At 40.8% G+C, this 16,913-nt stretch overlaps 1 protein-coding gene across 2 annotated transcripts; it reads left to right on the top strand.

Annotated features, from left to right (window-relative positions):
* The first annotated feature begins 1,158 nt into the window (after nucleotides 1-1,158).
* Nucleotides 1,159-14,766, top strand: LOC125622967 (solute carrier family 2, facilitated glucose transporter member 11-like). Of its 2 annotated transcripts, none has more exons than XM_048821672.2 (12): nucleotides 1,159-1,287; nucleotides 2,599-2,697; nucleotides 4,422-4,582; nucleotides 5,710-5,834; nucleotides 7,081-7,210; nucleotides 7,357-7,505; nucleotides 7,921-8,108; nucleotides 9,460-9,570; nucleotides 9,647-9,748; nucleotides 11,261-11,336; nucleotides 13,654-13,781; nucleotides 14,105-14,766. In XM_048821672.2, the coding sequence occupies exons 1-12, from the start codon at nucleotides 1,264-1,266 to the stop codon at nucleotides 14,309-14,311; spliced, it is 1,500 nt and encodes a 499-aa protein (XP_048677629.2). In that variant the 5' UTR covers nucleotides 1,159-1,263; the 3' UTR covers nucleotides 14,312-14,766. The 2 variants fall into 2 exon arrangements, with proteins under 2 accessions (XP_048677629.2, XP_048677630.2); XM_048821673.2 differs by lacking the exon at nucleotides 1,159-1,287 and adding an exon at nucleotides 4,181-4,307 and having other exon boundaries at nucleotides 2,609-2,697.
* Nucleotides 14,767-16,913: the final 2,147 nt, after the last annotated feature.

Here is a 16,913-nt window from a genome sequence, read left to right as displayed (position 1 = left end):
TGAGATCAAATGACCTACAGGGGTTGAAAAGGTGCCCTGGCAGAAAGGGTAGTGGGGGAACGGTCACCTCAGCTAGAAGCTGATAAAGGGACACAGAGTCAGCATACAACAAGGCTGACACCCAAGACAGAGTGGGTTCAGCAAGAGTCTTCAGCAGAGAGTCATCAGCAAGCAAGCTGTAAATTGTCCCCTGTCTTCTCTGGGCACCAAGGCTAAGTCATATCTACCTAGGGACTTGAGGAGAAAGCCAAGCACAGGCAAGAGAACGTGTGTAGATGTCTTTGCTATTGTTGACTCTATTTCTCTAAGCTCTGTGTATAATTTGGGTAAAATATACCATACTTTATTTTGGAGAAACTGCTTTAGTGTCACTGCATGCTATTCCTGACCACAGGCTCCCAAAAGAGAACTCCTGCAGGGTCCAAACCTAGCTGGACCTACTGGGTAACACAGTTGGCAACCAGAAACCCAGGTAGAGAGTGGCTGGATTGCAGGATCCTGTCCCGAGGAGAAACAGAAGAACAGGCCAGCTGCCTGAAATGGATGCCCTTAGGGGACTGGGAAAGTGTCTCAGAACGGGCAACCTCTCCAGAGACCAGGTACTGAACTTAATGATTAAGGATAAAATTGTGCCACCTTTCATCACCTTGGGGAGCACTCACTCCCAATGCCTTTAGCTGGACTACTTTCATGGCGTAAGTGATTCCAACGGTTAGTAAGAGTTGCAAGGTGGACCCTAAATTACAGGGCATTTCATTCACGGTTCATCTGACTGTACAGAAGAGCACATATTTACTTCACAGCAACATAACTCATTGTACAAACTCTTTCTCAGGCACGTTCTAGTTCAGACAGGTATTACTGCAGAGACACTTCCGAGCTTAGATCAGAGAACTAAAGAATTTTACAGTAACTGGAACATTTTAGGTTTTATGCTTGATCCATGCACTTACCTCTTTCCCTTCCCACAGTTAGCACCCCACAGTGACCAATATTCTGAGGTAGCGATACCTCTCCCTCCATTGGCTTAGATTAGACACAGTTTCCTGAAATAGTTAACTCAACAGTTTTAAACCTTGCCCAGCTACTGCAAAACATATAATACAAAGAAAACAGTACAAAGTACAAATTTAACAGTAATCCCTTGGTGCCAGTTCCTCATTGCCACAACTCAGACAAAGATGGAGACACGGAAATCAGTTCATTCAGTTATAATAAAAGAGACCTACTAAGGACTGGGAACAGTAAGCCCTTTAACCAGAGATGGCCAGCTGCCTCTCAGATCTGGTGAGTACCCTGGTGTTTACCTATTGCAGGTGATGTTTTTAATGTTATCAGCACTTTAAAGATGACAAAACCAATATATCAATAGGAAGAATCTGCCTCCTACTCCCTGAAAATTAAAGCTGGGCAAAACCAACAAAAATTATTTTGCATAAAAATTTGAAATTTTGACGTTGTTTCCACTTCACAAAGTCGAAAATTTTCTGTCTCACACAATTTTTCATAATTTTAACCAACACGTTGAAATTTTTATAAATTTTTTTCCCTTTACTGAAAATTATTTGTTTTCTGTCTGAAGACTGAGCTTTTGGTAAATGAAATATCTCATTAATGATTTTGAAAATAATGTTGATATAAATACTGATATAATTTCATTAAAATTTTGGTTAAAAATTGTGAAAAATGTAAAATGGCAATACTGCTGAAAATGTTTCTGTGATATTTCCATTAAGACTTCTTTAAAACAAATCTGTGTGTGTGACATGGCTTCTTTGAGTCTGTCTGTTCTGCAGTCAGGATGGTTGAAGCAGAACACACTTTTTTAGAGGATATCCCTTTAACAATAAAAGTGAAAAAAAAATATTGGAACAAGAGCATTCTCTGAAGGCTCCTAAGTAGCTGGTTTCAGAGTAGCAGCCGTGTTAGTCTGTATTCGCAAAAAGAAAAGGAGGACTTGTGGCACCTTAGAGACTAACCAATTTATTTGAGCATTAGCTTTCGTGAGCTACAGCTCACTTCATCGGATGGGAGGACAGTCTGGGAGACAATCAAGGGAATAGGAGAGTCATGAGGTGCTTATTCATTAGCAGGTGGCATAAGAGAAAACACAAATAAAATATGTGAAAATACAATCCCAATCACGCAAAGATCTTTTGGGAATAGCTGGAGATGGCATAAGTCCCATCCAGAATCCAGTGGCCGAGGCCAAAGACAATTCTCTTCCCACAGCTACTACTTACATTAACACAAGAGCCTGGGAAGCCCCACAACTTATCACACTGTTGACAGGGAAACTCCAGGGTTTCCATGGCAGCAAAATGCAGTTTCTTGAGCTGCATGTAGAGAAAGGGTCAGATAACACATCTCTGGCCCCAGAGCAAGTAGAGGGAGAAAGAGTGTTTTCAGAACCAAGGCACCACTTATGCTTTGCTACCATTTCAGTGAAGATGAGACAATATTCTTATTCTGTTCCTGTGAAGTTTCTTACACCTGCAACAGTCTGTGACCTATGAGATATATTTCTGGAAAGTGAAAGACAGATATAAGGAACATCCTGGTCTTACCACAAGCTTAAAAAGTGGTTTTTCTTTGCAGGTTAAGTACCAAAGGCTATTTCAAATGATCTTCGTTTTGGGAATTGGTGGATCCCTGCAAGTTGGCCTTCAAATTTCTATGATCACTTACGCTTCTGTGGTAAGCAGTCTTAAGCAGCTGGAATATTATTTGGTTGTGTGTGCAATGGGACTGCATGCTAGCTTGAGGATGCTCCTTCAAGGCAATTCACCAAGTGTTTGCATTGCAACTATTCCTCCCTTTTCTATTCTATCCTGTAGGTCAGTGTTCCTCAAAGTGTACAAAATAATTGAGAGGAGGGGAGAGATGTATTTTCAGAATGCTTTATGCTGTAGCCAGCTTTTCTTCTGACAGATGGTGCAGTCAGTAAGTTAAGGCAGTAAGGTTGTGCATTTCCTTATTGCATAGTCCTGAGACCTCAGAGTGAATCTGTAAAGGATTTTTTTAAAGTAGGATTTTGCTTTACTTTACTTCTTGATGATGTATAAAGAAGACCTGAATGTGTGTGTGGGGGGGGGAGGGGCAGATTGTTTGTTTTTAAAAAAATCTTCTGTTTTCATACACTGGAAATATTAGGAATGTCAAGTTTGGTCTTCCCAGGTTTTGCTGAAGGACACTTCTTGGGGTTCTCAGAGCGTGGGTACTTTGAGGTCTCACACCATAAAGGGGAAGTGGTGTTGAATCTTCAATAAATAATAAAATAATAAAAATATCTAGCTCTTATAAGCTTCCTTCTTTTTCCAAAATACTCAATAATGACTACAATTCAATAGGTGTTAACATAAAACAAAGAGTCAGATTATGCCTGCCTAGATCCATGTGGTCTGAGGTCATGATAGGGGAGTGGATGAAGACAGGACAAGCTGGAGATGGCATAGATGGGACGCTCATCATCCCGCTCCTGTCCTAAGGTTACCAGGAAAAACTAATAGATCCCCACATAGTGTTAACTTTTCTGTATAGCCTCCCCACCCCCGTCTTTGGGAGTGCCTTCTGCAGGCCAAGAGACAGAAGAGATGAATCCCTGACCTGAGGCACCCTTCACAGTTGCTCAGCTTAGAGTCTCAAATTTTGTGATGTCATTCAGTAACTTCATTAATTCTCCAGTCACCAGAGTATGTTCTAGGATAGACAAGATCTGCATTTCTAATGTAAAAAAGACTTAGAAGCAAGCAAATGTAATAAAATAAAACAAATACCTTTCAGATCTTTTTTATACACCCTAAAGAAGAGAAAAAGGGCAAAAGTCTAAATATATTTCCTTTGAAGGCAATGCCTTTTCCGTGGGGATTCAATGTTATCCAGTGGATTTCACCTTACAGAGAAAGTAGAATTTTAAGGCTTCAGGACAGTGAAAATGAAAACAAGGTGGGCAATCTCACTGTAAAAGCACCACCAGTCAACTGTTTAAGAGAGGATCAAGATTGAGGTGCACTTGCAGAACTGCATGGGGAATTCTGTACTGTGTCCGACTTAAAGCCAATGTCATTACCCTCTTATTTTCATAGCTATAAATTAAATCACAATTTTTAAGCAAATTCAAGGAACATCTCTGGAATTTTTCACTCCACTCTAAATATATTAAACTCTCTCTGGCCTTTAGCTCCTAGCAGTTCCACAGTGTGAAACAGAAAAGGAGCAATACAAAGATGATGTTCAAGGTCTCAGATTCAAGAAGCAGCAGAAAAGTTTGGTGGAATTATGGGTTCTTTTTTAAATTATGTCTAATAGTAAGTCACCCACTTTTAACTTCTTCTAAATAGTGCCTGAAAATATGACAAATAACTAAGAACAATCCACTGGAGTCATGTTTAGTTAATGAAAATCCCCTTTTTCTTTCCCAGCATGTTAAAAAGTTTATCAATGAAACCTGGCAAGAGCGATATGGCTCTCCTCTTCATCATGAGACCCTTATGTTGCTGTGGTCCTTCATTGTGTCTGTCTTCGGTATAGGGGGACTCCTAGGGTCTATGGGCAGTGGATACCTGACTAGAAAATATGGCAAGTATGTATATATAAAAACAAGTTGCTAATCAAAAGTCATGAAACAATTAATGAGTGGTTGAGTCCTTGAGTGTGAAACATTCTTTTAGGTATTCTAGGACCAAACCATTTAGCACCTTGAAAGTAAGGATCAAGACCTTAAACCTGACATAGTATTCTGTAGAAAGCTAGAAGAGTGAGAAGACTACTGGAGTGATATATTGATTAGGTAGACTGCTGCATTCTACATTTGTTGCAATTTCCTCAGGGCTGAGACCTTCAACCCTGATAGGTTATATTGCTATGGCCTAGGTGGGAACTAACAAAGACATCTATTATTGAGGCCTGGTTACCATCAGCAAGGAGGGGATGCTGTTTCCTAGCAAGCTGAAATGACAGAATGGGTTTCTTGGAGGTGCAACTAAGAGTTTAGCATCACTGAGAAGCACAGAAGTCCTCCTAGGCTATGGTCTGACTTTCTGAGTTGTGGGTATGTCTTCAAGTGGAAGAGTTGTGTCTCTAAGATCTTCTAAGTGTTTTCCTCTGCCAACCAGCATAACATCTGTATTACTAGCCTTCAGCTTCAGCCAGCTCTTTTTCATCCATATTCTTATCTCATCCAGACTCTTAGATAGTTGGCTGACAACAGTATATTCCTAAATTGTGAAGGACAGGTAGAGTTGTATGCCATGTGCATATTGTTGACATTTGAGCCCATTAGGTCTCTGTTTTTCCTAGTGCCCCCATGTAAATATTTAATAAGGGCTTGTCTACACGTAAAATGCTGCATGAGCGCAGCTTCACCGCTGCAGCTCTTCAGTGAAGATGCTACCTACCCCCATGGGAGGCCTTCCCATTGGTGTAGGTTCTCCACCTCCCTAAGAGGCAGTAGCTAGGTCAATGGGAGAATTCTCCCATCAGCCTAGTGCTGTCTATACTGGGGGTTAGGTGGCTTTAACTGTGTCACTCAGGGGTATGGATTTTTCACACTCCTGCGCAATGGAGTTATACTGACCCAATTTCCTAGTGTAGACCAGGCCTAAGACTGGGGAGAGAAGTGTGCCCTGAGAGAGTCTGCAAGTGATGGGCACAGTGGTGTAGGTGGGATTTGCCTAGAGTTTTATGGAAGTTTCTTTTGCACTGTTACAGAAAGAAATGTCTAATGTGCAACAATCTGCTCATGCTATCAGCTGCATTTGTCATGGGCTTCAGTAAGACAGCCAAGTCCTTTGAAATGATTCTGATTGGACGCTTACTATGTGGCATCAGTGCAGGTGAGACTTCTCATATAAGTCAATTCTCTTTCCTATCCCACAATGCTTTGTCTCTCTTCAAATTAGGATTTCCCTTTACTTTGACAACAAAATGTCCAGATTCATCCTCAGTGGTGCAATGTCTCATTAGGTCATATGCACAGAAACAGCACACCTGCTACAACACTTATTCTTACACATATCAAAATGTTACCAATTCTGCTCACAAAAAACAAAGTTCTACTTTGAAAAAAAAATATCCCTAGAGCAGCCAGAGGAAAGTTTGGGCTTACTGTATAATGTATAATTTTCTTGATGGGAAAGAAATGAATAGATACATACTGTTCTCAGCCTACTTCAGTTACAATCTGTAGTTTCAGCAGAATATGGTTCTGATCAACGAAATTGGAGAACAAAACAGAGGACAGTTTAAATCTAATGTTCTCATAAAGCTCTCAAGAAACAACTCTATTCAGAGCTTCACCCATTTTATTTTCTCTCTGTGAAAATTCTCAGTACACTGTCTTTACCCCTCCCTCAACACATGAACTCCTTTGAGTTAGGAAAATGACCTGGGATAACCAATAAAAGTAAATCCTGGCACGTAGCCCAGGTGTCCATAAAAACTTCCCATGCTAATGCCATTATGTCTTCGATTTCTCACCTACACAAAAGGCTACCTATTTCACCTCTTTCTTTTGGAAAGGGATCTCTTATTTTGAAACAAGAACTTTTCTAAACTGATGTAAGACAATGTTGCATTGAATGGCAGCATTTTTTTTCTTTTTGGCCCATGCACTGGGATGCTCTGTAATTTCTTCTATGAGGGGCACCGCTCTCGCCCAGAGAGAATTTCATCTGATTCAACAGAGTTTCACATCTTTATCCCTTTTGCTACCATATGCTAACAGGAAGGACAATGTCAGAAACTTGTTTACTTTAATATCAAACAGAAGTATGCTGAGATCACAGTATTAAGGGAAAGCTGTTACTTATCTAAAAGATGTAATATTTATTTTTAAATGCCTTTGTTTTCAGATTAAATATTTCACTCATTAAAAGATACAAATAACACTTTTTGCCCCAAATCTGCAACATTAATAACAATGTGCAAAACAGATACACATGACAAAAGTATTCATGATTTGCTCTGGAATCCAGTATTGCTTGCTACAGAAATAGCCCATAAAGTACTAAAACCACAATTTTTTAAATTTACACTAATTTTATTTCCTATAATGGTTTTGTTTCATCTCCTAAATTCAAGGCTTAGGAATTCCTCTACATCCTCAGTATGCTGGAGAGGTTTCCCCCAAGAAGCTGCGTGGATTTGCAAATTCTACTATCCCTCTTTTTGGGGCACTGGGAAAAACCCTTGGGCAAATTATGGGACAAAGGTAGAATACACTTACTTCCCTACCTACCTTTATTTCTCTATATTCTTTATCTTTCTGTTCATAGTTTCCATTTGCCCACACATCTCTCCAAAAACAAAATCTGCTGAAGTTTTATTTTACAATATTTACATTTTTACACTCTCCAGGGAGTATTTAGGAACTGAGTCATTGTGGCCATTACTGATGGCCTCCTGTGGAATTGCAGCATTGGTCCAGCTGGTCACTCTGCCATTCTTTCCTGAGTCTCCACCCTACCTCCTGATGCATAAAGGAGATGAGGAAGGTTGCCTGAAAGGTAACAGAGAGTTCCCTGGTCCTCACTTTTATTTCTATTGGTTTTTTGGATTTGTGATGTTAATAGAACCTGTTAAGGGGATTTGTGATATTAGGTGGTACCAAGTTTCCCACTGCCCATTACTGATTCTGTGAATACAGATGAGCTACAGATTTTGATACATGTCTAAATTAGTAGACAAACTTTTCTTTGTAAAATTCTGTATTAGGGGAAGCTTTAGCTTTCTACCATTACCAGCTAACTTCATTATTGCATTGATCATTCTGATTGATTAATGAGACATGGCCTGTCAGTTCAATGGAATAATCAGTGCAGATACTGAACAATTCATGCATTATCTACTCAGTAAATTCAATAGTTAACTGAATAACAAAGAGTGGACTAACATGATGGATTTTGTCTTTCTCATGGACAGCCATGAAGCAGTTCTGGGGTGAAGGGACTCATCAAGCAGAGATTGATGACATGATGAAGGAGAAGGCTACAATGAAAAGCACCAAGATTCTCAGTGTCTTGGAGCTAATGAAAGAAGCATCCTTGCGTTGGCAGTTGTATACCATAATTATTATTATAGTTACCCTGCAGTTTTGTGGCATCAATACAGTTGAGTTCTTCCTCACTTTAAGTCTCAAAACTATTAGGCAGCCTTGAAAATGCTACAGACTCAGTATAATTGGCATTTGGTTAACATGGGAGTCCATAGCATTTCAGAATCTCACCACGCAATCTCAAATGTATATTTAAGAGAAAGAGTGATAGTTTTGAATACTGCAAGACTCCACACATCAGGGTTCTTGGGAGGGAAGAATGTGTTCTACCATGACATTATTGGATCTGTCCCTGCAGTGTCCATATATGTAGCTGTTTCTGATAGCTAGTGGAGATCAGCGGAGTGATAAGTAGTGGGACTACCTCCCGCCTATGTCAATATGTGCTGCAATTGTTCGCCATGGACGGCAGGCACCTAACTCTGAGCCAAGCTAACATGCACTCTGTCTAGGATGGGGAGTAATGAAAGCACACAAACTTAAGAATTGAATGTCAAAATTATTACATAGGACTCATTTGCAAATTCCCACTTTGATGTGGGACTACTGGATTGAGGAGTATAATTATAAGGAGGTATCTTGAGCAACTATAGTGCAGGTCTATTTATAATACAATATCATCTGACAAATACAGGTCCCTAGAGCAGCAGCAGCAACAGCAGAAAACTGATAAAACCTGGTCAGTGTCATATTCTGCTCCATCCTTGTGTTTAAGGATTGCATACACAAGCAGCACAGATTAAAAGGGCACAATTCTGTATTGCAACATTTCACCACCACATTACACTGCTGCACTGCATGGAGAAAGGTTCTTGACTCACCTTCAAGCGATCTAGTCAAACACTACTTCCCAAGTGAATAGTAGACATTCACTGGAGCAACTGCCATACTTACAAACAGGAGCAGAGCCCCACCATTATTTCAATACTGTAGAGATCATTCCTTCTTATGTATAGTGGCTGGTCTTCCCTGACAAACAGTGTGTGTGTGTGGGAATACCACTTGCCCTGTGAAATGGGTTCCACTTAAAAACACTGAGTTCCTAAGGAAGAAATACACCATTCTATTCCGACGACAAGTCTTTAAAAAGCACTTAATGATACACGTCTATAAAGAACTGATGAAACCTCAGCAATGATGGTCTCACCGTCACAGGGTTTAAGCTACTGTAATGTTTTATAATAAAATATTTTAATTTCATAACATTTTACAGTGTTTTCATCTTTCAGTAATACAAAGTCTCACACCTACCCAACTTTATGTAGAACTGCAACATTGCAACACTGAACAGTAGAGACAAATCACAGTTCTCACTGGAGAATAGCAATTATTTATCTGGTGCCAGGAACAGTGTCACACATACATATGTAAGAGGTAGTTTACTTTTCTTTGATTGCATTTTCTAGATCTATGTTTATGCTTTTGAAGTGCTCCACACGGCTGGGTTTGGTGAAGACATCATCCCCTACATGTCACTGAGTGTTGGTCTATGTGAACTCCTCTCTTCTATACTCTGCGTAAGTAAAATTACACTGGGAATTGGTCAGAATTTGCTCCATCTGCAATTACATCAATGTGATTTGTATCCCTCAGAGCATCATCATTGAGCAACTTGGCAGAAAGAGGCTGCTTTGCGGGGGCTATGGGATAATGGCTTTAATACTGGCTAGCCTCACAGTAACACTCGCCCTGCAGGTGAGGAAAATCTTTCCAATGAGTTCTTTTCCAATATCCACCCCATTTCTAACCCTTCCCATCAATAGTTCTACTGGCTATAGAAAAAGGCCAGTTGGCTCTAGAATCCCCAAAATAACTTTTGCTACCATGATGTCAGAGCTGGTAGTCGCTAAAGTTTGTCATGAGACTCCCCCAATCTTCCTCACACTCTGATGCAGGCAGGGCTGAACCTCAGGTAGATTCAATCTTGATTGGTTTCAGAGTAACAGCCGTGTTAGTCTGTATTCGCAAAAAGAAAAGGAGTACTTGTGGCACCTTAGAGACTAACCAATTTATTTGAGCATGAGCTTTCGTGAGCTACAGCTCACTTCATCGATAATGTCTTCTGCAGTTTCCACAGTATGCATCTGATGAAGTGAGCTGTAGCTCACGAAAGCTTATGCTCAAATAAATTGGTTAGTCTCTAAGGTGCCACAAGTACTCCTTTTCAATCTTGATTGTCCTCCTTCTTCTGTGGCCTGTGAATGTGGCGACTGTTAGCACAGTCTGCTGTATTCCTCCCTCCTTTACAGCTGGACCCAGCCAAAATGGTTAAAAGCTAAATGTGATCTCAACAATACTAGTATCATTGCTGTTGCTCCTTCAGAGACAGGGCTCTTGTGATACCAGCACTCCTGGAAGAGGAGCTGCTCCAAACTGCTTCCTTACCCTCAGTGCCTCCCACTCCTGTTTCATTTATGATGGATCAGTGTAGCTACAGAATCACTGGTCCAGGCTCCACCCTTCCTTGTGACCAACCCTCTGTGCACTATGGTGCAGAGACTCTTCTCTAAATGGAGATGTGATCCATGGAGTGCAAGAGGTATAGTGAACAAGTGCCCAAAAGCTCTTTCACCCCTGTACAGGAGGCAGGATCTGCTGCATCCAGGGACCTCCATATATGTTGAAGGGGCTACAGAGGCAAGACTTGCCCTTAAAAAGAGGTGACCTCAACAAAAATGGAATTTTGCCCTTTTTGTTTGTTTGTTTCTTTATAGTGTACAAAGAGGCCTTGAAGGTTCTCTTTTGTTTAAGGATTCTTCTGTACATTCAAAATTCAGGTGTTATACCCTGGATTTATAGACAACTGGACAACTTGGAGATCTACCACAAAGAATCTATTGAAGGACAACATGATTATGGGAAAGGGAAAGTGATTTTTAGTCACCCTGCTTAAAGCATTGTTTTTGTTCATACCCATTTAACAAACACCTGGGAGAAAAACCTTTCATTAAAGAATCAAGACCTTCACCCCTTCAACAAGGCATGAGAAAGAGATCTCATCTGGACTGTGAACTAACAAGTCCTTAACAAAATCAGGGAAGACACAATCTGGTATTCTTCATATTTCTAAAGTTAGGAAAAAGAAAAGCAAGCAGAATTTGGGAGGCAGGGAGAGAAGGGGTAGTCAGAAAATGAGGCCAGGGTGGAAACGAGGAACTATTTGTCACTAGCTGAACAGACATCACTAAGCTTTGTTTTCCTCTCTAGGACTGGTTCTTCTGGATGCCATACTGCAGCCTCTGTCTTATTTTGTTGTATGTGATCTTCTTTGGCATTGGGCCAGGTGAGTAGTTAGTTCAACAGAGAGGGAGAGAGACAGGAACCAGGCCACGTGAGTACAACAACATAGTAAGGAGATAGGGAAAACAAATAGCATATACCATTTAGGTATATGTGGAGTAACCGCAGAATCCAGAATGCTAATATGCACAAGGATAGGGAAAGAAGAGAACTAGACCACATGAATACATCTTCTTAGAGGAAGGAGAGAGGAGAGAGTGCATTAACGTGAGAGTAGAACCTGAGTGAAGGAAATTATTGACCTTACGTTATTGATTATATGACCTCAGAGGCTCAGGAAATACTTTTCTCCATCAAAAAGTCTTTCCCCCGCTCCCCAAAATATGTCATCTATGGCACTGATTCTGTAGCAGCATATGGCCTCCCAGTGGTTCTCAAACTGGGGGTTGGGACCCCAAAGTGGGTCATGACCCCATTTTAATGGGGTCGCCAGGGCAGGCATTAGTCTTGCTGGGGCCTAGGACTGAAGCCCAAGCCCCGAAGCCCAAGCCCCACCACCTGGGGCTGAAGCCAAAGCCTGAGGACTTCAGCCTTGGGCAACGGGGCTCAGGTTATAAGCCCCCTGCCCAGGGCTGAAGCCCTTTGGTTTGACACCCCACCCCACCCCCCATCGGGGCAGAGGGGCTTGGACAGGCTCAGGCTTTAGTCCCCCCTCCTGGGATCATATAGTAATTTTTGTTGTCAGAAGGGGGTCACTGTGCAATGAAGTTTGAGAACCCCCATATTGGCAACACGAACTCAATAAATAAAACAGGAGAGCAGGCAATTGTGGTTGACCTAAGGCGCTCTTTGATCAAGTATTAGCCCAAAATATGATTTAACATTAGGCACAGGCAGACTAATTTTGCTTAATTTTGAACACTCTTGAACATCATAGGTTCAGTAGCAAGACAGACTTGAAAAGTTATTTGGCTTGTGTTTTGCTAAGCAGAGAACAAAGAAGGTGCACAGAATAAAAATATTCATGGAAAAAAACAGGGTGATAAAACAAAGCAGAGAGCAGGCAGAGTGAAAAACAGAGAGAGAGTCTGAAAAAAAGAAAGAGGAAAAGTTTAAAAATACATCATTATACACACGTACGCAGAGTGGATAATTAATTTGTGCCAGAGCAGAGATACTCAGACCTCAGCGGTTCAGGAGCCAAATTAGTGATCAACATTACCCAAAAGAGCCACAGTCATGTGAATTCACTATATATAATTTTCACAGCAAAATGACTGACCAGGTGTTCTACAATTGGTTAATAACATAGTATAAGCATCCTGATTGGTTAATAATTAAATCACTCAATGGTTTAATATCATGTGCTGCAAACAGCCACAGGAAACACATTAAAGAGCCATTTGTGGCTCCCGACCTTCAGTCTGAGTATCACTGTGCTACAGCTAGCTTTTGGGGTGACTCTTCTTTCATGCATAGTACAGGCTTCCTTTTACCTAGAAAAGCCTATTCGGTTTCAGCTGCCTTCCCTTCCCTTGGGGGGAGCATGGTTTGCTAACTCACAGTTGTTTAGTTAGTCCTGGGACCTCAAAACATAATCTGAAGCATTGGTAAAAACCAAACTCTATGAGGTTCATCCATGCCTATCAATATCATCTAGTACATTGGGACATTAAAAAGGGAGAGTTCCATAGTCCTATAATAACAACAAAATAATGATGATAATAATAAGCACTTGTACAGCATCTTTCATGCCAGACTTTCAGACTGTTACAAATATTCTCACATCTTCCCAGCGAGTTAATTACCATTTAAAAACTCAAACATTTGCTACATATATTTCTTGATACATAGACTAGAAACTTACACAGTGGCATCTGAGTTACTACTGTAACTGTGGGTATTTTCTGTCTTCGTAATGGCAACACATCCTGGAATCATCATCACCAATAATTTACATGTAGGGAAACTGAGGCAGGGAGATTAAGGCATATATTCAATAATGTACTTAAGGATGTGCCAATGAGTTGACTCAATTATTTAAATGAGATTACTCCTATACTTCCCAAATTGGGGTCTAGATGGCTTGCCCATGGGCACATAATGAGTCTGTGGAGAAAAATAAATCAGAACTCACAAGATCCTTGCTTTCAGCTCTATATTCAGTGTGCATCCCATACAGCCTCTTACCTTGGCCATTACATTAGCATGATAGTTTTGTTATCTATTTTCACCAACAACTTTTAATGAAAGTTTTTTTCACTGGAGGGAGAGAGGAAAGAAAGAAGGTGAAGGGAAACAGAGTAGCTAAGAAAACAACACAGCAATTATTACTTGTTCATGTTTCATCTTCCTTTCAGCTGGTGCCACAATATCCATTAGGGTTGAAATCTTTGATCAGTCATCCAGACCATCTGCCTTTGTGATTGGTGGGGCGCTCAACTGGGTTGGAATCTTTGTGATTTGGATGATTTTCCCATTCATTGTGGTAAGTGATTCTAACTGGATCATTTCCCAACTGCTTCTAATTTAAACCACCTTGAGAGGGTTGCAGGAAAATGGAGATGAATAAAGAGCAGTAAATCACAATGCTGGGTCAGTTTGGAATCTTTTGGCTCCTGTTCTGTGGAGACCACTTACGTAACATAGGTGGTGCATTTCATTTTTAGACTGAACTGATCTCAAACTCAAACATGTAAAGAATGACTTCTCCTTTATTTAAACATTATCTGACTTCAAAGATATAAAGTCACATTCAAGAATCTGAAAGTCAGAAGATTTGTTCATATTTCTCTCAATTTTTTTCCCCAGGAGAGCCTTGGTCAGTTCTTCTTCCTCATCTTTATGGGGATTCTTGTCACTTCTGGGATCTTTATCTACCGGTTCCTTCCAGAGACAAAGGGAATGTCTATCACTGAAATCCAAGAGGAATTCAATAAGTTAAATTTTATGAAGAAATATGTCCCAGCTATGGAGAAGAATGTCAGTGAAGATTATACTTTCTGCACTCAGCTCTGATTTACCATCAAAGGGAGTCAGGAAAAGGAAGAAAGAAGAGACATTAGTGACTTTCAGACTGGAAAATAAAGCCACACTGGACTGTCAGCTTTAATATCTTTTATTGGACCAACTTTTGTTGGTGAAAGGGATACGCTTTCAAGCCACACAGAGCCTGAGGAAGAGTCTCTCTCACCAACAGAAGTTGGTCCAATAAAAGATATTCCCTCACCCATCTTCTCTCTCTAATGTCCTGGGACCAAGTGCTGCTCTCCAGTGAACTCAGAAACAGGATGATGTCTGTTAGTAACAGATCCAGTGCTCAAGACTGGAATGACTGAGAACTCTGGCTTAACTTGGTGAACTGTAAATATTCTTTTATACTATCCGTCAATGAATCAAAGGTTGGCGTTATGTTTAAAACTTTTAAACAACTCTCAGCTGAACCATGAGTAAAGAGAGGAAATAGAAACCCACCTCTTCCAAAGTGACTTCCAATTGTCATTTTACAATACAAAACTGGGAATAGTGAAGTTATTCGGTTGCTCTCCAGGGCTTAGGTTTAGACAGTGATAGATCCAAGAAAAAGTTAAAAAGAAAGAGGAGGGAAAATCCAATGTTCTTTTTGACCCAACATCATTGAATGGGAAAAATTTTGATTCACATCACAAAGGGATAAGAGCTCAGATAACTCTCCATAAAAGATGGTGTCATAGGCAGAACTAAGGTTGCTCAACACTTTCCACTCTAAGATTCTGCTTTCAGTTGCTCATAACTTTGCCAAATTTAAACTGTTCTGGCTGAAATTTTCCATGCTGGAAGTCTGACTCAGGCTGATTTCCCCCAACCTCTCGCATTCCCTGCTTTTTTCTCCTTTAAATTTCAGTTAAACAGTTCAGATGTGTGCAAAAATGAGATTAGATAAAAACACATTGTTTTCCCCATGTTAAAAAAAATTCTTACAGCAGTTTTGTTGAGAAGTTCTACCAACTCCATCCTTTGGAGAAAGGACTTAACATTTGGCAGGATGGCCATTCGAGTACCAGGAATGTGCCTTTTGCTGTCCCCATGTGCCTGTGTAGGACAGGTTTGGCACCCCTGTCATGAGGTACTCCTGTGTGCCAAAAATGCTAACAAGGGGTATGAAGCAGAAGAAAAAGCCTTGTGTAAGAGTCTTATCTGTTTTCACAACTGATTCCACCTTATCATCTGCGGGTATGCTGGGGAGGTGGTGCGGTGGTCAAACTCCCATTTATATACAAATTCCTGGAATTTTTCTAAGGCAAAAAGAAAAGGAGTACTTGTGGCACCTTAGAGATGAACAAATTTGAGCATAAGCTTTCGTGAGCTACAGCTCACTTCATCGGAAGCTCACGAAAGCTTATGCTCAAATAAATTTGTTAGTCTCTAAAGGTGCCACAAGTACTCCTTTTCTTTTTGCGAATACAGACTAACACGGCTGCCATTCTAAGGCAAAGAGGAGTCCGTTGTCATTGAGTACAGAATCTAGAATGTCATATCTCACAGAGTGGGTCTTCAGTTTGCCAAGCATTGATTTACTTTTTGTATCAGGTAGGGCATCAACCTCCAAAAACTGGACTAGTAGTCCACAGTAGCCAAGTATTGGTTTTCCTTGAAGGTAAGCAAGTCCTCTCCCACCTTTTCCCAGGGTTGAGTGAGCAGTTCATATAGGAACAGAGTCTTTCTGTTGACGGGTATCACTCAACCAGCCATGTTCACACCCTTCTAAGGAGTTCAGTTATGTATTCATTCCTGGCCAGTGAACACTCTCAAGTCCATCTAAGACAACTGTCAATGCCACGGTGTAAGGCATTTTTTTTTGCATGATATCCTTGCATAATGAGGCAGGGACAACAGCTTTGTCCTCAAAATATGATTCCATCCTACACACTCAGCTCATTTTTAATTTGAAAATGCAGTTCTGCTCCTATCAGCACTTGGCTTGTGTCTTCTGGCCACCCTGCTAGTATCTCTAGACTGCCTGTAGTTGGATGTCCTTTTCTGTAACCTCTTTGATTTCCATCAGCTTTGCTCTTGAAACTGGGAGATGATGCAGCATGTTAATGGATACAATGTTCTGACCCCCTTCCCCAGCTCAGGGATGGTGGGTAAATGCCCTGCTCAGGTGTCAGCTAACACCAGAAATCTGCCTGGACATTCTCTCTACCTGGTGGACTGGAGGCACATCCACATGCACTGCAATCTATTTGGAGCATTAAGAAGGGGCCTTGCCATAATTACACTATTACTGGGTAGCCAAAGGTGTACTGATGGAATCACTCCAGTCGAAATATTACAGCCAGAAGCTCTTTTGGGGGATATATGAAGATTCTGGCCTTGAAGAGTTCTGGCAAGATGTGATCAGTTGTGGATAGTGGCATTTTTTCCCCAATGTCCAGGTCAGTGGCTTTGAATCTATGCAGACGTGTGATTTGCCTGATGGCTTTTTTACTACCACCATGTTGCTTACCCAGGCTGTATTGGCCTCTACAGGTACTAGGATACTCCTGCTCTGCAGACTTTCAAGCTCCTTGCACAGTAGATTATGTAGTGCCACCAGAATTTTCCTTTGTGGTAAGCACACAAGTTCCACTGTGGGGTC

Source organism: Caretta caretta, chromosome 15 (genome assembly GCF_965140235.1).
Source record: "Caretta caretta isolate rCarCar2 chromosome 15, rCarCar1.hap1, whole genome shotgun sequence".
NCBI lineage: Eukaryota > Metazoa > Chordata > Testudines > Cheloniidae > Caretta > Caretta caretta.
The sequence above is the reverse complement of the archived record's forward strand: the minus strand, read 5'-3'. Positions and strand labels throughout refer to the sequence as shown.